Consider the following 27293-nt stretch of genomic DNA (forward strand, 5'->3'; position numbering starts at 1 on the left):
AGAAGAGGATAACATATCCATGATTACGTTGGGAGTGCCCGGTGGATTTCTTCATCATTTGTAGCTAGAAAGATTTATTATAATTAATTCCGACGTAAGTATTATATATTTTTATACGCCGATATGGGGGTACTAACAATATAGTGTTAGAATACAAGTATTCTAGCATTTAGCTAGCTTGCTAGACGTATAAACTGAACGACACGTCTGCACGATTTAGCTGTCAAGCTAGCAGTAGCTCTAACAGCAGCCAATGACACGTAGCGGTAACTAGCCTAGCTAGCTAAAGAAACTGGGATGGTTTAGGTAATGTTGGTTGAACTACTAGCTATCTAGCTAACATTCTAGAATATATACATTACGGCGAAGAAAAGCCGTTAGCAGATGTGTGTTGCTAGGTAACCAAATGACGAATGTTAGCTAGCTTGCTAAAGTTTTCTCATCACCCAGCAGTAGCTATCTAGCTAACGGTACGCTCGCTTCTCGTGTTGGTGATTCATGAGACGTGCTTGAAATTGATTCTTCTAACGTTAGTAAATAATGTGTCAGGTGATTAACCATCCCTACACGTGTCTTAGCTAGCTAACGCCCTACAATATATTTTGTTTGATTATTCAGAAACGATTAACTTTTTAATATATTTTTATGTAGCTAGCTCATAGTGTTTAGAAATTGTCTAGCCCCATAAGACATCCATTACTGCCCAATGCAATGGGTCTACCTGGGGTGTATTCATTACGTCTTACAACGGAAACCGTTTACCGTTGAAGAACCAAACGGAGAGAGCGACCTACCTTAATTTGTCCAATAGAAACTCGTTTTCGTTGCAAAACTCTTTCCGTTCAGAGTAAACGGTTGTATTACAGACGAAACGTTTTGCAACAGAATCGGCATAATTAATACACTCCAGGGGTCATAACGTCAGGGGTGTGTTCAGTATGGCAAAACTGTTCATTTTCGAAATGTTTTGGTTATGTTCAACGTTTCATTCAATGGAAACGGTACTGTGCTGAACGACCATTTGAAGAACAGTGTGATTATGGTGGCTCAGAGGGCTATTGTCTATGGTGCAATTAGCTACAAATGGTCACACTGGTCAATATATATCTCAATGTGTCACACCCATATTGATCAGGGCACACCCACCAAACGGGAGTGAACATACCTCAAAAGCTGTTGAAGAATGGTGCGCACCGTTTTGGGGGAAACATGTCATTCAGTAGTAACCGTCACACAATGTAGCAAACGTTGAACCAAACTGAATGCACCCTAGTATTGAAACATCATTAAAAGTGCTTGTTTTCCATTCTTTAGGACTTTGATAGAGGCATCCTAGCCCAATAGAGGAAGATGAGGCTGAAAGAGATCCAGAGGACGGCTCATCCAGCATGGAGTCCTGCCCCCCACCACCCTATCTGCCTGGCCTTAGGTAGGGCACAAATGTTACCTGTATCAGACCTGTCCTGCACTAACCCTAACCCTTCTACCTGACCTTAGGTAGGGCACAAATGTTACCTGTATCAGGCCTGTCCATACCTGTCCTGCACTAACCCTAACCCTTCTACCTGACCTTAGGTAGGGTAGAACGTTTTGTGTATCAGGCCTGTCATGCACTTATACAGTAGATGGTTCCAGATGTTTACGCAGTCTTGCCAGTAGCCTCCCAGATCTGTTTATGCTATCTTGCCAACTTGCCTAACTTGGCAAGCGCGCATAAACAGATTTGGGAGCAGGCTGCTAACACAGGAGTGATGTAACCAATGATAACAGGCTTCACTTTTAATGCCGAATAACATACTCTTGAGGTCTTGTGATTTATGGGATTTCATTCTTGGTCTTATTGTTTTTGTTGACTAACAGGCACATCAGCGCAGCAGTTGGACGCGTCATTCAACACCGCTGCCGCCCTGGAAATATTCCAGGTGGATTTTGCCGATCCTTCCCTGGACATGAAACTCAAGGGGTCCCTACCTACTTCTAACAGGTAAAGCAACAAAATGAGCCAGGGAGAAGTAGCTGCTAACCCAATACTACATACGAGTCATCAAGTTCATATGTTATTGTATCAATACATATGATTCAACCATTCTGTCCCCTAGGCTGCATAGTCTGGTGTGGGTAAACTTTGGAGCAGGAGAAGACGGTTTGGGAGGGAGACTGATTGGAGGCAGTGATAATGGCATGGTAACGGTGTACAGCCCAGAAGCCATCGTAACATCAGGGGCAGAGGCAATAATAGGACAGTCTGACAAACACACTGGGCCTGTCAGAGCACTAGACTTCAACCCCTTTCAGGTAATAATGGGAGCAGCGAGTCAAGTCTTTGGCCAATTCTCACTTGTAGTTTGGCATGCAATTAAAATAGCTACTAAATTACATTAAATTAAGGTTTTAATATGAACACTTAAAGAATATGTTCAATACAATGTTCTGTACAGTATCATATTCCCCACATGTATTTTTTGCTCATTTGAATGTGCTTTTTTCAGAGTAATCTGTTGGCGTCAGGGGCAAACGATTCAGAGATCTACATCTGGGATCTGAACAATTTCAGCAATCCAATGACACCTGGGACAAAGTCACAGGTAATGTATTTTGGGGTAGTTTGTTCCATTCCACTGTATTTGTATTTCCATAGTATTTCTTCTCAAAATCAAAATGGTGGGTATTCCAGATGATTAAATCCCTGTAATGAGTCTTAATTTCATTTTGAACAGTTTTCTCCATGTTTCCCTCTTTGTAGCTTTGTGAGGTAAGAGTGAAAGCCAGCGTGTGGTTAGTGTCTGGTGTGTGGTGGCTTTAACATGTGTGGGCTGGTGGGAATGTTGAATAACCTGAAACTTCCCCCTATCAAGAGATTACTGAAGTCTCTAAAGAAATAGCGTGTGCATTTCTATGATGATAGTCTTCCACAGTGTGGCAGTGTTGGGTATTTTTGGCTTTGCTTTTTGATGTGTAATAACACTTTTTTTTGTTAATGTCTAAAATGTGTGCCGGGATATTCTCCAATCAGTAATTCCTAGAGGAATATCTATATTTATAACAATGTTGCTCCTCCTCTCCCCATCCACCTAGCCTCCTGAAGATATCAGTGTCGTGTCCTGGAACCAACAGGTCCAACACATCCTGGCCTCTGCCAACCCCAGTGGGAAAGCAGTGGTCTGGGACCTGAGGAAGAACGAGCCCATCATCAAGATTAGTGACCACAGCAACAGGGTATGTACAGTAGATTAGTGACTACAGCAACAGGGTATGTACAGTAGATTAGTGACTACAGCAACAGGGTGAGGACAGTAGATTAGTGACTACAGCAACAGGGTGAGGACAGTAGATTAGTGACCACAGCAACAGGGTATGTACAGTAGATTAGTGACCACAGCAACAGGGTGAGGACAGTAGATTAGTGACCACAGCAACAGGGTGAGGACAGTAGATTAGTGACCACAGCAACAGGGTGAGGACAGTAGATTAGTGACCACAGCAACAGGGTGAGGACAGTAGATTAGTGACCACAGCAACAGGGTGAGGACAGTAGATTAGTGACCACAGCAACAGGGTGAGGACAGTAGATTAGTGACCACAGCAACAGGGTGAGGACAGTAGATTAGTGACCACAGCAACAGGGTGAGGACAGTAGATTAGTGACCACAGCAACAGGGTGAGGACAGTAGATTAGTGACCACAGCAACAGGGTGCGGACAGTAGATTAGTGACCACAGCAACAGGGCGAGGACAGTAGATTAGTGACCACAGCAACAGGGCGAGGACAGTAGATTAGTGACCACAGCAACAGGGTGAGGACAGTAGATTAGTGACCACAGCAACAGGGCGAGGACAGTAGATTAGTGACCACAGCAACAGGGCGAGGACAGTAGATTAGTGACCACAGCAACAGGGCGAGGACAGTAGATTAGTGACCACAGCAACAGGGCGAGGACAGTAGATTAGTGACCACAGCAACAGGGTGAGGACAGTAGATTAGTGACCACAGCAACAGGGTGAGGACAGTAGATTAGTGACCACAGCAACAGGGTGCGGACAGTAGATTAGTGACCACAGCAACAGGGTGCGGACAGTAGATTAGTGACCACAGCAACAGGGTGAGGACAGTAGATTAGTGACCACAGCAACAGGGTGAGGACAGTAGATTAGTGACCACAGCAACAGGGTGAGGACAGTAGATTAGTGACCACAGCAACAGGGTGAGGACAGTAGATTAGTGACCACAGCAACAGGGTGTGGACAGTAGATTAGTGACCACAGCAACAGGGTGAGGACAGTAGATTAGTGACCACAGCAACAGGGTGAGGACAGTAGATTAGTGACCACAGCAACAGGGTGCGGACAGTAGATTAGTGACCACAGCAACAGGGCGAGGACAGTAGATTAGTGACCACAGCAACAGGGCGAGGACAGTAGATTAGTGACCACAGCAACAGGGCGAGGACAGTAGATTAGTGACCACAGCAACAGGGCGAGGACAGTAGATTAGTGACCACAGCAACAGGGCGAGGACAGTAGATTAGTGACCACAGCAACAGGGCGAGGACAGTAGATTAGTGACCACAGCAACAGGGCGAGGACAGTAGATTAGTGACCACAGCAACAGGGTGAGGACAGTAGATTAGTGACCACAGCAACAGGGCGAGGACAGTAGATTAGTGACCACAGCAACAGGGCGAGGACAGTAGATTAGTGACCACAGCAACAGGGCGAGGACAGTAGATTAGTGACCACAGCAACAGGGCGAGGACAGTAGATTAGTGACCACAGCAACAGGGCGAGGACAGTAGATTAGTGACCACAGCAACAGGGTGAGGACAGTAGATTAGTGACCACAGCAACAGGGTGAGGACAGTAGATTAGTGACCACAGCAACAGGGTGCGGACAGTAGATTAGTGACCACAGCAACAGGGTGCGGACAGTAGATTAGTGACCACAGCAACAGGGTGAGGACAGTAGATTAGTGACCACAGCAACAGGGTGAGGACAGTAGATTAGTGACCACAGCAACAGGGTGAGGACAGTAGATTAGTGACCACAGCAACAGGGTGAGGACAGTAGATTAGTGACCACAGCAACAGGGTGTGGACAGTAGATTAGTGACCACAGCAACAGGGTGAGGACAGTAGATTAGTGACCACAGCAACAGGGTGAGGACAGTAGATTAGTGACTACAGCAACAGGGTGAGGACAGTAGATTAGTGACCACAGCAACAGGGTGAGGACAGTAGATTAGTGACTACAGCAACAGGGTGAGGACAGTATATTAGTGACCACAGCAACAGGGTGAGGACAGTAGATTAGTGACCACAGCAACAGGGTGAGGACAGTAGATTAGTGACCACAGCAATAGGGTGAGGACAGTAGATTAGTGACCACAGCAACAGGGTGAGGACAGTAGATTAGTGACTACAATGCAAGAAGATACCGGTAGCCTACAAAGCTGGAAGCTAACTGTCCTTGCTAGCTTACTGCTGAAACTAACATACATTCACTACCTAGTACCTTGTTTGTGATTAATATGCAAACCATAACGCTAAATATTGCTGATTTCAAAGCTGATTGTCACCAAAAACGTTATTCATTCAATTCATCTCCCTTGTCTCTCACCAGTCGAGATCATCTTTGCCCAAGCCTGGAGCTGTATGTGTGAATGAGGTCATTGGTCTTAAAGAGACAGCGCACACTTTTATAAAAGAAGAGATTGCTTCTTCTATGCAAATGTTGTTGATCAGTACAATAAAATATGTCTTGAATGGAAACAGATCGTTTTTCATCTGTAGCCCCATGAAATCAACCAAAACAAGCTCAATAACGCAATGCATTTGCACACTCCTATTGAATATGCATTCTCCTGTATTGTGGATAGGCCTAGGCTACACCTTGATTTACCCAGTTTATCAATAAAGATTTACCATTTAAATAAATGATTACCGTTATGTAGTTAGATCTGTAAAAAAACAAAGTCAAATTGATTAATTAATGCATACATTAAAAACTCTTAACATTTCAAATGCAAAGATATTGAACTCAAAAGATCTGTCTGGATCAAGTGCCATTCTGTGACTTTGGCTAATACGGCTTATTTTTTGTTGCCGTGGTATCGTTTTGGTATGGAGTATCGTGATACTCAACCTGGTATCGGTATCGAAGTCAAAGTTCTGGTATCGTGACAACACTACAGGACATGGTGTGTTGAGTGTCTATTCTGGTATCTCAACCTGTATGGTTGTGTGGTCCTGTGTAACTGTTGGTCAGAGGTTGTGAGTTCAATTCCTGCAGAGATCACATACACAAAACCCATAGGCCTATGTGCACTCACTGTTACTGTAATGCAACTCACTGTTACTGTAATGCAACTCACTGTTACTGTAATGCAACTCACTGTTACTGTAATGCAACTCACTGTTACTGTAATGCAACTCACTGTTACTGTAATGCAACTCACTGTTACTGTAATGCAACTCACTGTAATGGAAGTCGCTTTGGATGAAAGCATCTGCTAGATGACATATATTATGTGGGTTGAAGAGCTTCTGACGATATCTATCTCTCTACGATTGTAGTGTGTCTGATGTGGTGTTGGTTTGTGTTGTAGATGCACTGTTCAGGGATGCTCTGGCACCCTGAGGTGGCCACACAGTTGGTCCTGGCCTCCGAAGATGACCGCATGCCAGTTATTCAGATGTGGGACCTGCGCTTCGCCACGTCCCCTCTCAAAGTCCTGGAGAACCACACAAGGTGAGCCTTTTGGACATTATGCCACATGGGTTTACATGGAGCTGTTATGTATGATGGTGATATGGTTTACATGGAGCTGTAATGTATGATGGTGATATGGTTTACATGGAGCTGTAATGTATGATGGTGATATGGTTTACATGGAGCTGTAATGTATGATGGTGATATGGTTTACATGGAGCTGTTATGTATGATGGTGATATGGTTTACATGGAGCTGTAATGTATGATGGTGATATGGTTTACATGGAGCTGTTATGTATGATGGTGATATGGTTTACATGGAGCTGTAATGTATGATGGTGATATGGTTTACATGGAGCTGTTATGTATGATGGTGATATGGTTTACATGGAGCTGTAATGTATGATGGTGATATGGTTTACATGGAGCTGTATGATGGTGATATGGTTTACATGGAGCTGTATGATGGTGATATGGTTTACATGGAGCTGTTATGTATGATGGTGATATGGTCTCTGTTATGGCAGGTGCAGCTAAATGCTTAATGTTTCAGTAATATCTATGCACCAATTTGTAAGTGGCTCTGGATAAGAGTGTCTGCTAAATGACGTAAATGTAAATGTAACAATAGTAATCTCCACACATAATCCAACGTTTCTTTCTTTTCTAATGCATTGGTGATGTGCTGCTGTAATTGTCTGAATGTCATTTGTTGTGTTTTTGTTGGTGTTGTATGTATTAGGTGGCGCAGTCACATTTCCCTTTTGGGGATTAATAAAGTACAATTAGATTTTATAGCTAGGCTGTTGTTGTGTTTTCATAGTTGAAGTTCAAAGAGAAAAAACCTTGACTGTAGGTGATGATGGCTTCATGTTTTTCCTCCTCAGGGGACTTCTGTCCATAGCGTGGAGCCAAGCAGACCCAGAGCTGTTGCTCAGTAGTGCTAAAGATAACAGGATCCTCTGCTGGAATCCAAACACTGGAGAGGTACCTGGTTTTCTGATCTGTTTGAAAGGCCTCATCACACCATGTGGTGTATATGGCCTCCACAAACAAAGTTCCGCCGTCTTTCCCTGCCCAGGGCTTCTTCACATGCCTCTGGTGTCCAGGTGATCTGTCTCTAGATCTTTTCTAAATCGTCTCACATTGTTATGGTGATCCAATCTCTCTCCCGTCTCTCTAGGTGATCTATGAGTTACCAACAACCAACCAGTGGTGCTTTGACATCCAGTGGTGCCCCAGGAACCCAGGGCTGCTGTCGGCAGCCTCGTTTGACGGGTGGATCAGTGTCTACAGCGTGATGGGAGGAAGCCTGGAGGCCCAGCAGCAGAGAAGGGCTGATCAGGTAGAGAGTCTCCATCTGTGTTACAGCTCTACATCCACTGGCCATGTCTATTTACTGTCTAAAGGAAAACACCCACAATCCAGGGCTGCCACTAAGTCGCTGTGTATAAGAGTGTCTGCTGAATGACTAAAATGTCAAAGGCTCCCTATTTCCTATCTAGTGCACTACTTTTGACCAGGGGCCAAAAGTAGTGCACTATGTATGGAATAGATGCGATTTGATTGTCTTAACATTTTGGCAGAGTCTGGTGTGTAGCCTAGCTTTAAATGTGGTTGCTACTGCTGCTATAATGGTAGGACATGGCTGTAGATCCCCCCTCATTAAAGAGCTCTGCTCATCTATCTTACCTTTAAATATTATTTAGATTGGAATGCAGTCCATGTGTGGTACTTTCCCACAGATCTCCTCGTCCTTTGACACCATGGATCCGTTTGGGACGGGCCAGGTGCTGCCCCCTCTGCAGGTTCCCCAACCCACCCCTCAGACCACCCTCGTCGCTCCGCTGAAGAAGCCCCCCAAGTGGGTGCGCAGGCCCGTAGGAGCCTCATTCGCTGTAAGTGCAATGTACTTATATATTTTTGTATGTCAATTTTTTGTATTTCTGAAGGTAAATGACGTAAGTAAATGCCTATTGTGAGGAACCCCAATATGTTTAAGCAGTAAGGCATGAGAACCTGTGGATTATGGAGGAAACTCACGGTTAATGTGTATTCTTAGTCATGACGTAAAGAGTTACTCTTCGGTGACGCTCTACTTATAAAGGGGCCAAACGTGCTCGTGACAAGTCTTACAATGTATTATAACTGCATCATGGTAATACTACATTTCCCCCCCCCCATCTCTTCTCCTTGTAGTTTGGTGGGAAGCTGATCACATTTGGGAGCCCTAAGCCTCCAGTCCAGAGCCCACAGCCCGTCCCTGTCCCCAGGCAGGTGTTTGTGAGCCAGGTCACCACGGAAACAGAGTTCCTCCAGCGCTCCAGAGAGCTGCAGGCTGCTCTGCAGTCCGGCTCCTTGTCAGACTACTGCCAGGCCAAGATCCACAAGGCCCCAACAGACTCTGAACAGGACATATGGAGGTTTCTCCTGGTAGGTGTTATGACACTTAACAGTGGCATGAAAGGTTCATTTTAAAGGGATAATGGGAGATTTTGGCAATTAAGCAACTTTTCTACTTACCAAGGGTCAGATGAACTCATGGATACCATTTTAGCATGCTAACAGTTCCAGTAGACTTCCAGTCATTGCACTAACGTTAGTTAGCAATGGCTCTCGAAACTACCTTTTTAACTTCCTTCAAAACTGCATGCAGAGACAAAAATGGTATCCGTGAGATCATATGACTCTGGGTAAGTAGAAAAGGGGTTTCATTGCTGAAATCTCACACTGTCCCCATAATGTTACATTGTTTGACCCTGGGGTACGTTTACGTCCCCCCCCCCCCCTCCCCCCATTGTTCAGATAACGTTGTGATTAAAAGAGTACAGTTATCTGTGACATCTGTGGTCCGGCGTATCCTTCACACTGAACAGTAGTAGGACTCACAGAACACCTCTGGAGATGACGCGTTGCATGAACAGTAGACTTCTCTTTACGATGGATTTGGAAAGAAACAGCCATGACCAATATATTGTCAATGATGAACACAAGTTCTGCAAGGGCTGTTTTTATGTTTGTGATGTTATCCACCTCCTGACGTTTGCAGGTCAACTTTGAAGACGAAGCCCGGGTCAAATTCCTGAGACTTCTGGGTTTCAGCAAAGAGGAGTTGGAGAGAAAGATATCCACCTGCTTGGGGAAGAACCTGCAGCCTAACGGACATGGAGTGGATGCCAACGATCTGGCTGAGAAGATACAGCTTCTCTCTACTCAGGTCAGACCAGGAACATGACTCTACATAGCCCTGCTACATAGTCCATTCTCTTCATAGTACTCCTAATTCTAGTCTAGACTGCATTTCTTCCACAGTCCACCAGAGGGCAGTGACGAGTATCAGAAGTGATGTGTGGTCTCTTTTCATAACAAAATGAATCCTGTCAGATGACTCTGTTAAAATGTCCCCTTTAGTGTTTACAGATAACATGTATATTACCAGCACCAACCTTCCATCAAAGTGAATTGTTCTTGTTTGTTTTTCCAGAGGTCAGAAGAGTCCGGTGATGCAGTCGACTCCACCAAGACCCCTGGTTCATCCTCCCCCTCAGACTTTTTCAGTCACATCCCACCACAACCACAGGACAAGGAGAAGATCAGCTTCCAAATCCCTGTCTCAGCAGGTACTGCTTGCCTTCTGTTCAGTATCACAGCTCTCTCTTCCTGTGAAATCTAAACAGTATGGACTGGTTTCCCGGACACAGATAAAAAAAAAAACAGCATGTTCAATGTAAAACCTTTTTTAGTCCAGGATTAGCCTTTAATATGAAGCTGTGTCCTGGTAACTGGCCCTTTGTATGAATGTCACTCTCTGTATCTCATTCAGTGGTTTATGCCTCTGTTGTTGCAGATGCAGACGGTCTGATCAGCCAGGCTCTGCTGGTGGGTAACTTTGAGGGAGCGGTGGATCTGTGTCTGTACGACGGGCGCTACGCTGAGGCCATCCTGCTGGCTATCAGTGGAGGAGAGGAGCTACTGCAGAAGACCCAGCAGACATACCTGGACAAGCAGAGGAACAGCATCTCCATGGTAAGACAGGGGACGTACCTGGACAAGCATCTCCATGGTAAGACAGGGGACATACCTGGACAAGCATCTCCATGGTAAGACAGGGGACATACCTGGACAAGCATCTCCATGGTAAGACAGGGGACATACCTGGACAAGCATCTCCATGGTAAGACAGGGGACATACCTGGACAAGCAGAGGAACAGCATCTCCATGGTAAGACAGGGGACATACCTGGACAAGCATCTCCATGGTAAGACGGGACATACCTGGACAAGCATCTCCATGGTAAGACAGGGGACATACCTGGACAAGCAGAGGAACAGCATCTCCATGGTAAGACAGGGGACATACCTGGACAAGCATCTCCATGGTAAGACAGGGGACATACCTGGACAAGCATCTCCATGGTAAGACAGGGGACATACCTGGACAAGCAGAGGAACAGCATCTCCATGGTAAGACAGGGGACATACCTGGACAAGCATCTCTATGGTAAGACAGGGGACATACCTGGACAAGCATCTCCATGGTAAGACAGGGGACATACCTGGACAAGCATCTCCGTGGTCAGACAGGGGACTTTTAAACTATGTCTCAAATGGCACCCTATTCCCTGTCTAGTGCACTACCTTTGACCAGGGCCCAGTTGGGACATACCCTCAGGGCTATCTGATTATATTATATTTGTATGACTTGATTACTAGCTAGCAAAGTTTAGTTTAGTTCAGAATATAGTTATTTTATATCAACTGAGTCAACGTCAATAAATACAACATGTTAAGTCTACAACATGTTAAGTCTACAACATGTTAAGTCTACAACATGTTAAGTCTACAACATGTTAAGTCTACAACATGTTAAGTCTACAACATGTTAAGTCTACAACATGTTAAGTCTACAACATGTTAAGTCTACAACATGTTAAGTCTACTTTCCATCTCTCCTCAGCTGATCTCATCCGTGGTGACCCAGAACTGGGGAGACATCGTGCAGAGCTGTGAGTTGGATAACTGGAAGGAGGCTCTCGCTGCTCTCCTAACCTACGCTCACCCCAAAGAGTTTGCTCATCTGTGTGGTAAGGACACCAAGATGTTGAGGATTGTAGCAAAGGAATCAGTAAACTCCGACTTGCTTTTTACCTTAATTTCAGCACTTATTTATGCAGTGACTAAAAAATCTATTTCACAAGAGAGGCCTGATTGTTCCTGATTGGCTCTTCTCCTTCCTATTCCTAAACCCCACCCCCCTTTCTCCTGGTAGGACTGGAACTGATCTCTATGCTATGTAGCGTTTGTCATGACTATATCTGTTGTATGGTTGGTATTGTCTGATTCTGTTTCTTACCCTGACTGCTAGAGACCCTGGGGTCGCGTCTGGAGGGTGACGGGACAGAGAGACGCTGTCTGCAGGCATGTCTCTGTTACATCTGCTATCTAACCTCTCCTTCTCTTCCCCCTCCCTCCCTCTCTCCCTCGCTCTCCCTCTCCTGGTACTGTAGACACCCTGGGGTCACGTCTGGAGGGTGAGGGGACAGAGAAACGCTGTCTGCAGGCATGTCTCTGTTACATCTGCTCTGGGAACATTGAGAAACTAGTGGAATGCTGGGCCCTGCAGAGGGACTGCTCCTCTCCTCTGGTTCTAGAGGTAATAAATAGTTTTATCTATATATTTGTCCTTTATTTAACCATGGAAGTCATGTTTCCAAGTGAACCCTCGTGCTATAACATGATGATGTGATCCGATAACTGGCCAATTTTGTTGCATTCCTTCCAACCAGATACTGTCTGTAATGACATCGTAGGAACCGGGTAGTAACATTATGCCGTCTGTGTGATTGACTGCCAGGACTTGGTGGAGAAGGTGATGGTCCTGCGTAAGTCTATTGAGCGTCTGAGGAGCGGTGAGGTGGCGCTACAGAGTCCTGTCCTGGCTGACAAGCTGACTCACTATGCTGGTCTCCTGGCCTCACAGGGCAGCCTGGTTACAGCAATGTCCTACCTGCCAGACGCCTCAGACCAGGTAAGCACAACCCACACTACTCTTCAGATTCCCTTATCAACAAGGAAATATTTCATCATGTCATTACGCTTCGAAGACGCCCGCATGTTTTCTCTCTCCTGGATTGTGTTCAGACCTGCATGTAATATGTACTACGTATGGAACTAATGTTGTTGTCCAGAAAGTTAATTTCCCTCCCATCTGGTACTCCAGAGGGATGTACTACAAAGCAGGATCAATGAGTTAGACAGCTTACTTCGATAAACAACCAGAAATTACTACTGATTTTAAAAAGCTAAACTTCCATGTGTTCTTGGTTGTTGAGTCAATTAGACCATGCCCATTTCAAGCTTATCTTAAAAAAAAAAAAAAAAAAAAGATATGTTATTTCATAATATTAAGGCAAGTTAGCTGGCTAACTAAGATTTAAAGTGCTATTATAACTGAGGTAAGGGTTTTGTTCTGTGCTGTGTGTCCCTGCAGGCTTCCATCATGATGATGAGAGACCGGCTGTTCCACGCCCAGGCTGAGGGAGCAGCAGGGGGCCAACAGCCCCCACCGTTCCCCTACAACATAGTCAGTGTGACGGGGGGCCACCCTGCCCCCTCCCCAGCACAACCACCAGCACAGACAACACTGACGCCGGTATTTTAGGAATCAATGCTTGTTGTTTGACACATTTTTGCCTCAGCCATGAGAGTGCAACAATACACAATAAAAATGATTTGAGGATTATAAAACACAATCAAGTAAACAGACTTATTTCCATTGATTTATACATTGATGAACGTAATCTCCACTTGAAGTGTCCATGATATCATAGCAGTTGCTAGAGTACATGTTGTGAAAAGTCAGCAGGCTTTAGGACGTTGTTATGATTTCATGTATGTTTCTGTCTCTGCGTAGCGCTCTACTTTTGAAGTGGTCCTCTATATAGGGAATAGGGTGGTCTTTCAGACGCAGACTGGGTATAAATGATGATGTTTCTCTCCAGGGGCCCCACCAGCCTCCTCTTCCTGTGATGCCAGTGGTTGGCCAGCCTCAGCCTCCTATGACTACAGTGTTCACTCCGCAAGCTGTTACTGCTCACTCCAGAGGACCACCTCCTCCTTCATATGGTGGTCTGCCACCCTCCTCCCATGGTCCTCCGCCTAGTGGTCTGCCACCCTCCTCCCATGGTCCTCCAGCTAGTGGGCTGCCACCCTCCTCCCATGGTCCTCCAGCTAGTGGTCTGCCACCCTCCTCCCATGGTCCTCCACCTAGTGGTCTGCCACCCTCCTCCCATGGTCCTCCACCTAGTGGTCTGCCACGGACAGGGATACGGCCAGCCTACCCCCAGCATCCTGCCGCTGCCCCAGGTAGGCTCTCACCCTCAGTCCAGGACCGTGTTCAGTAGTCAGACGTTGGATCTGGAACTGACCTTGTGTATATAGTGTGTTTACTTTACTTTATCTGTCTGCTAAATGGCTTATTATTATATTATATTATTATTATTATTATTATTATTATTATTTATCTTGTTCTTCTTATCTTATATCCTTTGTTTTTGTTCTACCTTATTTTTTAGAACTACATTGATATTGATTACTGCATTGTTGGGTTTGGAGCTTGCAAGAAAGGCATTGCACTGTACTTGTGTACGTTACATTAAAACTTGAAACTGGTTTGTTCTACGTAATATATTTCTATCTGAAGGTAATTTACAAGGCGGGCCCTGCTGAACCCGGTGCTACTCTGTCTACTCCAGATTGGTCTTGATGTAACATTTCTGTCTCCTGTCAACTCAGGGTTCTCTCCACTCCAGCCACAACAGCCCATGTGTGCAGGACTCTCTGCCTTCGCTCCAGGACCCACTATGCCAGGCTCCAGCCTGTCTGGACACCCCCCTGGCGGCCTCCCCACCATGCCCAGCCCAGGGCTTCCTCCATCAGGCTTCACCCCAACCTCGCTCCCCTCAGGCCCCATGCCACCGAGCTACCAGCAGCCTGGGGCCCCCGTCGGCATGTACCCACCAGGGGGGTCTCACCTTCACAGCCAGGGCCCACCTGCAGGTCCCCCCTCTGGCCCATACCCACCCATGGGACCTGGGTACCCACAAGGAGGTCCTGGAGCCCCAGCCGTCAAGTCCTTCTCTGCTCCCTCGGTTGCTCCTCCTCCTACAGGTACTGACCATGATGCAATTGATGGGTTGAATCCCAAATACTCTCATTTTCCTTATATAGTGCACTACTTTTGACCTGGGCTCATTGGTCAGTAGTGCACTATAAAGGGGAATGGGGTGCAATTTGGGACGTAGGTATTGACGTGTAACACCACTGTTTTTCTGTTATGAGCCAATACATCTTAAATAATCTTTATTAATTTATGCTTAAAGAAGGAATGGTAGTCAGAAATAGATGATTGTATGACACTTGTCTCTTTTTATAAATACTAAAACGTGTGTAGTGAGATTGGAGAAGTGAATTACCACATGTTGTAATGTTAATTGATACATGCTTTTGATTGAGCTGTCCCCCCCTTGTTTAACTTTCAGGGTACTTCCCTTGGCTGAGTCCTCCCCTTGTTGACGATGATGCAGGTGATAGTGAGAGTGAGAGACAGGGCTAGGTTTGGATGTGGTGGGATAAGAGCGTGTTACTGAAAGGTGTTTGCTTGTGCCGTCACATGATTGTACAGGGACACGTAGAGCCGGTCTAGGGTTTATAACAAACCATTGTAACGATGTAGTGAAAGAATCCATGCTGGTGATTATATTACATGTAAACATAATACCTCATTTAATACCAAAGTATCTGGTGTTTTTAAGTTGATGATATTTGAATGCTAAAAATATCCATTACCACAGTATTAGGCTATGCCAAGTAGTGAAGATAATGCAACAACAATAATGTGTTATTATTGACAGTCCGTGTGTCCAATCTAACTGCACTTTGATGCTGCCTGGCCATGGCCTGCTACCTGTTGAAGTCACCTGTTTGTTGCTGCTCTAGTGGAAATACCTTCTTTTTTTTTTTGAGTTGAAAGCGCTTTTAAGACTAATTTTGCGAAATAACCCTGCTCATCTTAATGTCACAGACCTTTCCATTTAACTCCATGGATCCCCAGGTCTATATAGGCTCTTGGCTTTGGCTGCTGTCTGGGTTCAGAAGTGTTCTTGTGGCTGACTATTCCTATTTCACTATCTATAGGACAAGACGGCTGGAATGACCCACCTGCAGTACGAGGGGGTCCCAGGAAGAAAAAGGTAACTCCTCTGGATGAATTACCTTCACACCGGGTTCCCTATCCTCTCTGACAACATGGACTAGCTCAGACTGGAGAAATCCGGACCAGTTCCAATTAGGAACCGACCCAGTCCAGGACCAGTAGACCATCTTGGAAATGTTAATAGCTACAGAGGCTTAAACATGCTTTAACCATCTTAGTTCTATGAGAACCAGTATTCAGTGAATATGTTCCCCAGATGTTGTAGACTGTATCTTTTGGTATTTCAATACTTACACATGTTTAAACACACATTTAAGATCTTAGCTATATGTTAACCAGTATAAGGTGAATGGTTTTGTTGTTGTCTGTAATTAACCTGGTAGTGTGTGAATCTGTGTTCTGTCTGTGCCTCAGGGTGTCCCAGAGAACTACACTCCTCCTGCTCCCATCACCGCCCCTGTTATGGGGGGTTTTCCCATGGAGGGCCCTCTTCAGCCCCAAGGACAGCAGGGCCACGACACCAGTCGCACCCAGCAGTTCCCCCCAGGGGCCCCTCAGGAGCCCAGCGTACAGGTCAGTGACAACCTAGTCTCGACCCCAGCCTTTCTATGTTTCTCCATGCCCAGTTCTGGAGCCAGAATACAGTGTGATGTCTGGTAGCATGAGACTAGTGCCAACCTAACCCAGTACTAACTGGCACAATTCAATATGGATCTGAAACATCAAGAGAGACCTGAAAGTATCAGTCTTCTCTAGTTCTCATCTCCCATTTACTTTCTTAATAAAGGCCTGGCAGGCTGACCACTAACCCCTAAAGTCAGGCTGCCATTTACTTGCTTATTAAAGGCCTGGCAGGGTGACCTCTAACCCCTAAAGTCAGGCTGCCATTTACTTGCTTATTAAAGGCCTGGCAGGGTGACCACTAACCCCTAAAGTCAGGCTGCCATTTACTTGCTTATTAAAGGCCTGGCAGGGTGACCTCTAACCCCTAAAGTCAGGCTGCCATTTACTTGCTTATTAAAGGCCTGGCAGGGTGACCACTAACCCCTAAAGTCAGGCTGCCATTTACTTGCTTATTAAAGGCCTGGCAGGGTGACCACTAACCCCTAAAGTCAGGCTGCCATTTACTTGCTTATTAAAGGCCTGGCAGGGTGACCACTAACCCCTAAAGTCAGGCTGCCATTTACTTGCTTATTAAAGGCCTGGCAGGCTGCCCACTAACCCCTAAAGTCAGGCTGCCATTTACTTGCTTATTAAAGGCCTGGCAGGGTGACCACTAACCCCTAAAGTCAGGCTGCCATTTACTTGCTTATTAAAGGCCTGGCAGGGTGACCACTAACCCCTAAAGTCAGGCTGCCATTTACTTGCTTATTAAAGGCCTGGCAGGGTGACCACTAACCCCTAAAGTCAGGCTGCCATTTACTTGCTTATTAAAGGCCTGGCAGGCTGCCCACTAACCCCTAAAGTCAGGCTGCCATTTACTTGCTTATTAAAGGCCTGGCAGGCTGCCCACTAACCCCTAAAGTCAGGCTGCCATTTACTTGCTTATTAAAGGCCTGGCAGGGTGACCACTAACCCCTAAAATCAGGCTGCCAGACTCAAGTCTCCATTCGCTCTGCTTAAGGAAAAGGGTGGGATTGAGGTTAACTAACATCTGTATGCAAAATTCAAGAGAGACCTGAAACATAACATATAGTTCTTAACTCCTATTCCCTCATAATAGGCTCTGGCAGGCTCCTATAAATATATATCTATATATACATGGGCAGATCTCTAACCCCTGTGGGCTCATAGAAATATCTATAGATGGGCAGATCTCTAACCCCTGTGGGCTCATAGAAATATCTATAGATGGGCAGATCTCTAACCCCTGTGGGCTCATAGAAATATCTATAGATAGGCAGATCTCTAACCCCTGTGGGCTCATAGAAATATATATAGATAGGCAGATCTCTAACCCCTGTGGGCTCATATAAATATCTATAGGTGGGCAGATCTCTAACCCCTGTGGGCTCATAGAAATATCTATAGATGGGCAGATCTCTAACCCCTGTGGGCTCATAGAAATATCTATAGATGGGCAGATCTCTAACCCCTGTGGGCTCATAGAAATATCTATAGATGGGCAGATCTCTAACCCCTGTGGGCTCATAGAAATATCTATAGATGGGCAGATCTCTAACCCCTGTGGGTCCCTTCAGCTCCTCCAGGCGCTGCCGGCTGAGAGGGTGGAGCAGAGAGAGATTCCTGCAGAGCACATGGTCCTCAAACAGACCTTCGACAGCCTGGTTCAACGCTGCCAGCTAGCCGCACAAGATCCAGTAAGTCTTTACACAGGACAGTAGTATCAGGTCTTGTATATTCAAAAGCCAGGATTTCTACCCATCTATCTGCATAAGAAGCGGTAAGTCTTACACACAGAGCCGTTCTGTATGTGCTCCTGTTGTAGTCTGACATCTAATATTCTATGTGTTATTTTCTCAGCAAACAAAAAGAAAACTTGACGATGCATCGAAACGCCTTGGGTACCTGTATGACAAGCTGAGAGAGCAAACGGTGAGAACATGTAGCAGATAGTTTACCACCGGGGGTCGCCTTAGAGTTCAGAAATCTGCTTTTTCAAGACGCAGACCTTCAAAAAACCATTTCACCTGCATTTTACATTGAAAGTCAACGTTTTTTTTTGCTTCAATAGAGTGATCAGGGACGTGCAACTATAGTTTTCCTTCACAGAAAATACATTAGTGCAACACATTCAGCAGAAATTGGCTTCATTTTCATCAGATGACAACAGAAGTGCAACGCTATTTGGCTGGCAGCCACACAAGTAAATGAGCTTACAATGAAAAGGCAAGGTATATTTTGCAAAATCGATGCATGGCCATCATATTTCGAATGTTTATCATAGGAAGAATGTAGCCAGCTACATTTCCCAATGTTTTGCTTGAAGTTAATCTTGCATTTTACCGTAAAAAGTCTTTAGTAGCTCCACATCAGTCAGAGCGCTATCTACTGATAGAATGCCTGTTCATGAAATTTCATCCAAGTGGAGAAGTGCAACTGAAGCACAAAATTAGTCTGATGCCGAGCAGAAATTACAATAAGAAGCATTTTACATCTGTCTTTACAAAACGCAACAAGATATTTCTTATGCGTTTTATTTAATTTTTCTGCGTGAAAATCACAGAATTCTGCATTAACGCGACCCCTGTACCATGATGTCAGTTAGTTCTCATTCTAACCCTGTCAAGGTAGTCCACTACATAACAGACCCAGTCTAGGTAGTCCACTACATAACAGACCCAGTCTAGGTAGTCCACTACATAACAGACCCAGTCTAGGTAGTCCACTACATAACAGACCCAGTCTAGGTAGTCCACTACATAACAGACCCAGTCTAGGTAGTCCACTACATAACAGACCCAGTCTAGGTAGTCCACTACATAACAGACCCAGTCTAGGTAGTCCACTACATAACAGACCCAGTCTAGGTAGTCCACTAACAGACCCAGTCAAGGTAGTCCACTACAGAACAGACCCAGTCAAGGTAGTCCACTACATAACAGACCCAGTCTAGGTAGTCCACTAACTGACCCAGTCAAGGTAGTCCACTACAGAACAGACCCAGTCTAGGTAGTCCACTACAGAACAGACCCAGTCAAGGTAGTCCACTAACAGACCCAGTCAAGGTAGTCCATTACAGAACAGACCCAGTCAAGGTAGTCCACTACAGAACAGACCCAGTCTAGGTAGTCCACTACAGAACAGACCCAGTCAAGGTAGTCCACTACAGAACAGACCCAGTCAAGGTAGTCCACTACATAACAGACCCAGTCTAGGTAGTCCACTACATAACAGACCCAGTCAAGGTAGTCCACTAACAGACCCAGTCTAGGTAGTCCACTACATAACAGACCCAGTCTAGGTAGTCCACTAACAGACCCAGTCTAGGTAGTCCACTAACAGACCCAGTCTAGGTAGTCCACTAACAGACCCAGTCTAGGTAGTCCACTACAGAACAGACCCAGTCTAGGTAGTCCACTAACAGACCCAGTCTAGGTAGTCCACTAACAGACCCAGTCTAGGTAGTCCACTAACAGACCCAGTCTAGGTAGTCCATTACAGAACAGACCCAGTCTAGGTAGTCCATTACAGAACAGACCCAGTCTAGGTAGTCCACTACATAACAGACCCAGTCTAGGTAGTCCACTACATAACAGACCCAGTCTAGATAGTCCACTAACAGACCCAGTCTAGGTAGTCCACTACATAACAGATCCAGTCTAGGTAGTCCACTACATAACAGACCCAGTCAAGGTAGTCCACTACATAACAGATCCAGTCTAGGTAGTCCACTACAGAACAGACCCAGTCAAGGTAGTCCACTACAGAACAGACCCAGTCAAGGTAGTCCACTACATAACAGACCCAGTCAAGGTAGTCCACTACAGAACAGACCCAGTCTAGGTAGTCCACTAACAGACCCAGTCAAGGTAGTCCACTACAGAACAGACCCAGTCTAGGTAGTCCACTACAGAACAGACCCAGTCTAAGTAGTCCACTAACAGACCCAGTCAAGGTAGTCCACTACAGAACAGACCCAGTCAAGGTAGTCCACTACAGAACAGACCCAGTCAAGGTAGTCCACTACAGAACAGACCCAGTCTAAGTAGTCCACTAACAGACCCAGTCAAGGTAGTCCACTAACAGACCCAGTCAAGGTAGTCCACTACAGAACAGACCCAGTCTAAGTAGTCCACTAACAGACCCAGTCAAGGTAGTCCACTACAGAACAGACCCAGTCAAGGTAGTCCACTACAGAACAGACCCAGTCAAGGTAGTCCACTACATAACAGACCCAGTCTAGGTAGTCCACTACATAACAGACCCAGTCTAGGTAGTCCACTACAGAACAGACCCAGTCAAGGTAGTCCACTACAGAACAGACCCAGTCAAGGTAGTCCACTACATAACAGACCCAGTCAAGGTAGTCCACTACAGAACAGACCCAGTCAAGGTAGTCCACTACAGAACAGACCCAGTCAAGGTAGTCCACTAACAGACCCAGTCAAGGTAGTCCACTACAGAACAGACCCAGTCAAGGTAGTCCACTACAGAACAGACCCAGTCAAGGTAGTCCACTACATAACAGATCCAGTCAAGGTAGTCCACTACATAACAGACCCAGTCAAGGTAGTCCACTACAGAACAGACCCAGTCAAGGTAGTCCACTACAGAACAGACCCAGTCTCGGTAGTCCACTACATAACAGACCCAGTCTAGGTAGTCCACTACAGAACAGACCCAGTCTAGGTAGTCCACTAACAGACCCAGTCAAGGTAGTCCACTAACAGACCCAGTCAAGGTAGTCCACTACAGAACAGACCCAGTCAAGGTAGTCCACTACAGAACAGACCCAGTCTAGGTAGTCCACTAACAGACCCAGTCAAGGTAGTCCACTACAGAACAGACCCAGTCTAGGTAGTCCACTACAGAACAGACCCAGTCAAGGTAGTCCACTACAGAACAGACCCAGTCAAGGTAGTCCACTACAGAACAGACCCAGTCTCGGTAGTCCACTACATAACAGACCCAGTCTAGGTAGTCCACTACAGAACAGACCCAGTCTAGGTAGTCCACTAACAGACCCAGTCAAGGTAGTCCACTAACAGACCCAGTCAAGGTAGTCCACTACAGAACAGACCCAGTCAAGGTAGTCCACTACAGAACAGACCCAGTCTAGGTAGTCCACTAACAGACCCAGTCAAGGTAGTCCACTACAGAACAGACCCAGTCTAGGTAGTCCACTACAGAACAGACCCAGTCTAAGTAGTCCACTAACAGACCCAGTCAAGGTAGTCCACTAACAGACCCAGTCAAGGTAGTCCACTACAGAACAGACCCAGTCTAAGTAGTCCACTAACAGACCCAGTCAAGGTAGTCCACTACAGAACAGACCCAGTCAAGGTAGTCCACTACAGAACAGACCCAGTCAAGGTAGTCCACTACATAACAGACCCAGTCTAGGTAGTCCACTACATAACAGACCCAGTCTAGGTAGTCCACTACAGAACAGACCCAGTCAAGGTAGTCCACTACATAACAGACCCAGTCTAGGTAGTCCACTACAGAACAGACCCAGTCAAGGTAGTCCACTACATAACAGACCCAGTCTAGGTAGTCCACTACAGAACAGACCCAGTCAAGGTAGTCCACTACATAACAGACCCAGTCTAGGTAGTCCACTACATAACAGACCCAGTCTAGGTAGTCCACTACAGAACAGACCCAGTCAAGGTAGTCCACTACATAACAGACCCAGTCAAGGTAGTCCACTACAGAACAGACCCAGTCTAGGTAGTCCACTACAGAACAGACCCAGTCTAGGTAGTCCACTAACAGACCCAGTCTAGGTAGTCCACTAACAGACCCAGTCAAGGTAGTCCACTACATAACAGACCCAGTCTAGGTAGTCCACTAACAGACCCAGTCTAGGTAGTCCACTAACAGACCCAGTCTAGGTAGTCCACTACAGAACAGACCCAGTCTAGGTAGTCCACTAACAGACCCAGTCTAGGTAGTCCACTACATAACAGACCCAGTCTAGGTAGTCCACTAACAGACCCAGTCTAGGTAGTCCACTAACAGACCCAGTCTAGGTAGTCCACTACATAACAGACCCAGTCTAGGTAGTCCACTAACAGACCCAGTCTAGGTAGTCCACTAACAGACCCAGTCTAGGTAGTCCACTACATAACAGACCCAGTCTAGGTAGTCCACTAACAGACCCAGTCAAGGTAGTCCACTACATAACAGACCCAGTCTAGGTAGTCCACTACAGAACAGACCCAGTCTAGGTAGTCCACTACAGAACAGACCCAGTCAAGGTAGTCCACTACATAACAGACCCAGTCTAGGTAGTCCACTACATAACAGACCCAGTCTAGGTAGTCCACTACATAACAGACCCAGTCTAGGTAGTCCACTACAGAACAGACCCAGTCAAGGTAGTCCACTAACAGACCCAGTCTAGGTAGTCCACTACATAACAGACCCAGTCTAGGTAGTCCACTACAGAACAGACCCAGTCAAGGTAGTCCACTAACAGACCCAGTCTAGGTAGTCCACTACATAACAGACCCAGTCTAGGTAGTCCACTACATAACAGACCCAGTCTAGGTAGTCCACTACAGAACAGACCCAGTCTAGGTAGTCCACTACATAACAGACCCAGTCTAGGTAGTCCACTAACAGACCCAGTCAAGGTAGTCCACTACAGAACAGACCCAGTCTAGGTAGTCCACTACAGAACAGACCCAGTCTAGGTAGTCCACTACATAACAGACCCAGTCTAGGTAGTCCACTACATAACAGACCCAGTCTAGGTAGTCCACTACATAACAGACCCAGTCTAGGTAGTCCACTAACAGACCCAGTCTAGGTAGTCCACTAACAGACCCAGTCTAGGTAGTCCACTACATAACAGACCCAGTCTAGGTAGTCCACTACATAACAGATCCAGTCTAGGTAGTCCACTACATAACAGATCCAGTCTAGGTAGTCCACTACATAACAGACCCAGTCAAGGTAGTCCACTACAGAACAGACCCAGTCAAGGTAGTCCACTACATAACAGACCCAGTCTAGGTAGTCCACTACAGAACAGACCCAGTCAAGGTAGTCCACTACATAACAGACCCAGTCTAGGTAGTCCACTACAGAACAGACCCAGTCAAGGTAGTCCACTACAGAACAGACCCAGTCTAGGTAGTCCACTACATAACAGACCCAGTCTAGGTAGTCCACTACATAACAGATCCAGTCTAGGTAGTCCACTACAGAACAGACCCAGTCTAGGTAGTCCACTACATAACAGACCCAGTCTAGGTAGTCCACTACATAACAGACCCAGTCTAGGTAGTCCACTACATAACAGACCCAGTCTAGGTAGTCCACTACATAACAGATCCAGTCAAGGTAGTCCACTAACAGACCCAGTCTAGGTAGTCCACTAACAGACCCAGTCTAGGTAGTCCACTACATAACAGACCCAGTCAAGGTAGTCCACTAACAGACCCAGTCTAGGTAGTCCACTAACAGACCCAGTCTAGGTAGTCCACTACAGAACAGACCCAGTCTAAGTAGTCCACTAACAGACCCAGTCAAGGTAGTCCACTAACAGACCCAGTCAAGGTAGTCCACTACAGAACAGACCCAGTCTAAGTAGTCCACTAACAGACCCAGTCAAGGTAGTCCACTACATAACAGATCCAGTCAAGGTAGTCCACTACAGAACAGACCCAGTCAAGGTAGTCCACTACAGAACAGACCCAGTCAAGGTAGTCCACTACAGAACAGACCCAGTCTAGGTAGTCCACTACATAACAGACCCAGTCTAGGTAGTCCACTACATAACAGACCCAGTCAAGGTAGTCCACTACAGAACAGACCCAGTCTAGGTAGTCCACTACAGAACAGACCCAGTCTCGGTAGTCCACTACATAACAGACCCAGTCAAGGTAGTCCACTACAGAACAGACCCAGTCTAGGTAGTCCACTACATAACAGACCCAGTCAAGGTAGTCCACGTGCATAAAATATTGTAAAGAAAGTTTTTACATGCCTACAGTAACTTAAATTTTCCCGTCATCCTGTAGCTGTCTACCAACATCCTGGGTGGTTTACATGAGATCAGCCGCTGTGTGTCTGTCCAGAACTACCCGCGTGGCCTAGAGGTCCACACTGCTGTGGTCACCAGCAGCAACTTCAGCGAGATCCAAGCCTTCATGCCCATCCTCAAAGTGGTCATGACCATCGCCAACAAGCTGGCCGTCTGACCGCTGATCTCACACCAAGGCTAGCGTCTAGAATGAACCTTATTTCCTATAATGCACTGCTTTTGACCAGACCCTGTGGGCTCTATAAGGGCCCAATGAGCCCTGTGGGCTCTGAGGGCCCTGTGGGCTCTATGAGGGCCCTGTGGGCTCTATGTGGGCTCTATAAGAGCTCTGTAGGCTCTGAGGGCCCTGTGGGCTCTATGAGGGCCCTGTGGGCTCTTGTCAAAAGTAGTGCACTATAAAGAGAATAGGGTGCCATTTGGGACGCACTCCAAAACACACCAAGACAAAACAACCAGACTTCAGTGTTATCATATGAATGGATCATAATGTTATATATATTATTTCTTTTTCAGCTGTTGAAATGTGCTTTGATAAAAACATTATTGCAGATGTTGTGGTATTCGCTGACTCATTGAAAGGTTTCTGACTTGGCTGATGATGAGAAGTATTCTCTTTCTCTCTGAGAAGACCAGTTATTGTTACTGTGGTGTTTATCAACAGCAAAACACCCAATATTATTTAAAAAGTAGAGTCCTTTTGCTTTTGAGGGAAAGATAGCTGATGTTAAATATATAAGTAATATATGAGGATTATTAAAATGTTATATCTTTGAGAGTGGAGAAATATGCACAATGTCTCGGAACAATGTGTGCTTGGATTATTTGGCTGTCAGTAGTTCTAATCATGGTAACACATCCAACTAGGGGAAGACTTTGATGGAGAGAGAAAGGTTGTATTGTCCACCTTCCTACCTCATCTTTCCTTAACAAACCACACATCCAGCTGATTTTTAGAATGGTTAGGAAAAGTGAATGAATTAAAAACATTTCACTGACTTACCAGTGTGTTCTACTTACCATTGTGCCATCTCTCCTAGTTTGTTACGTTGTCAGGCCAAAGCACTGCAACAACTAGCTCTGATCCAGGGTGTTACGTGAGGCTTGCTGAAGCTGAGCTGTGTCAGCACCTGCCCTGGACCAGAGCTATGCAACAACAGAATGTAATTTAATGATACTTGTCAAGTTGCTGGATTTTTATTATATTCAGTCTATGTTGTAATCGATATAGAGCGGCCCACTGCTGCCAGCTAGCTTGTGTGATTGAGATACTGTTTGAGGCTCCCGAGTGGCGCAGTGGTTTAAGGCACTGCATCGCAGCGCTAGCTGTACCGCTAGAGATCCTGGTTCGAATCCAGACTCTGTCGTAGCCGGTCGCGACCGGGAGACCCATGGCCCAGCGTCGTCCAGGGTAGGGGAGGGAATGGCCGGCAGGGATGTAGCTCAGTTGGTAGAGCATGGCGTTTGCAACGCCAGGGTTGTGTGTTCGATTCCCACGGGGGGCCAGTATGAATAATAATAATAATGTATGCGCTCACCAACTGCAAGTCGCTCTGGATAAGAGCGTCTGCTAAATGACTGTCCTGATTGTTGACTTTTCACCCTGTTTAAAATGTCCTGGCTTCTGTTGTGTATAAACGGTAATACCCACACCACTCTAAACAGCTCTGGTGTGGTTATACTTGACATTTCATGCCGATTGAAGAACATGTTAGTTATCGACTGAAATATGATTTATGGCAAAGAAACCCATGAATAAATCTCTTGAAATATTTGTGTTAATTGCAAGTGGTCAGTAAGATACACTTCCCCTATGTTTTTGTTGACGATTTCCCTGTTTGATAATGAATTAATATTTCCCCGTTTAATAATGAATTAGTAATTCCCCCTGTTTAATAATGAATTAGTAATTCCCCCTGTTTAACAATGAATTAGTATTTCCCTGTTTAATAATGAATTAGTAATTCCCCCTGTTTAATAATGAATTAGTATTTCCCCCTGTTTAATAATGAATTAGTATTCCCCCCCTGTTTAATAATGAATTAGTAATTTTCCCTGTTTAATAATGAATTATTATTTTCCACTGTTTAATAATGAATGAGTAATTTTCCCTGTTTAATAATTAATTAGTATTTCCCCCTGTTTAATAATTAATTAGTATTTCCCCCTGTTTAATAATTAATTAGTATTCCCCCCTGTTTAATAATTAATGAGTAATTTCCCCTGTTTAATAATGAATTAGTATTTTCCACAGTTTAATAATGAATTAGTATTTCCCCCTGTTTAATAATGAATTAGTAATTTCCCCTGTTTAATAATGAATTAGTATTTCCCCCTGTTTAATAATGAATTAGTATTCCCCCCGTTTAATAATGAATTAGTATTTACCCCTTTTAATAATGAATGAGTATTTCCCCCTGTTTAATAATGAATTAGTATTCCCCCCTGTTTAATAATGAATTAGTAATTTCCCCTGTTTAATAATGAATTAGTATTCCCCCCTGTTTAATAATGAATTAGTATTTACCCCTGTTTAATAATGAATGAGTATTTCCCCCTGTTTAATAATGAATTAGTATTCCCCCCTCCCCCCTGTTTAATAATGAATTAGTAATTTCCCCTGTTTAATAATGAATTAGTATTCCCCCCTGTTTAATAATGAATTAGTATTCCCCCCTGTTTAATCATGAATTA

The 27293-nt window shown here is 45.3% G+C and overlaps 1 protein-coding gene across 1 annotated transcript; it reads left to right on the plus strand.

Moving 5' to 3' along the window:
- LOC311111096 (protein transport protein Sec31A-like) lies at positions 1-26373 on the plus strand. The gene is made up of 25 exons (XM_084189096.1): positions 1-94; positions 1315-1429; positions 1861-1984; positions 2100-2295; positions 2490-2585; positions 3076-3216; positions 6603-6745; positions 7596-7695; positions 7892-8053; positions 8454-8606; positions 8908-9141; positions 9758-9925; positions 10193-10328; positions 10556-10734; positions 11666-11792; positions 12216-12361; positions 12563-12736; positions 13199-13360; positions 13710-14073; positions 14503-14877; positions 15904-15959; positions 16337-16495; positions 18124-18243; positions 18407-18478; positions 24580-26373. Exons 2-25 carry the CDS (start codon positions 1351-1353, stop codon positions 24757-24759), a joined length of 3846 nt encoding a protein of 1281 aa, XP_084045222.1. The 5' UTR covers positions 1-94; positions 1315-1350; the 3' UTR covers positions 24760-26373.
- Positions 26374-27293: the final 920 nt, after the last annotated feature.

The sequence above is a fragment of the Coregonus lavaretus genome (assembly GCF_964263955.1).
Source record: "Coregonus lavaretus genome assembly, contig: SUPER_36_unloc_1, whole genome shotgun sequence".
In the NCBI taxonomy this organism is placed as follows: Eukaryota; Metazoa; Chordata; class Actinopteri; order Salmoniformes; family Salmonidae; genus Coregonus; species Coregonus lavaretus.

Bases quoted from the DNA above. Each gene is read 5' to 3' on its own strand.
- LOC311111096 (XM_084189096.1), top strand. From the start codon at position 1,351: ATGAGGCTGAAAGAGATCCAGAGGACGGCTCATCCAGCATGGAGTCCT. The intron at 2,586-3,075 runs GTAATGTATTTT...CCATCCACCTAG, and splicing joins CACCTGGGACAAAGTCACAG to CCTCCTGAAGATATCAGTGT. The intron at 9,926-10,192 runs GTCAGACCAGGA...TTGTTTTTCCAG, and splicing joins TACAGCTTCTCTCTACTCAG to AGGTCAGAAGAGTCCGGTGA.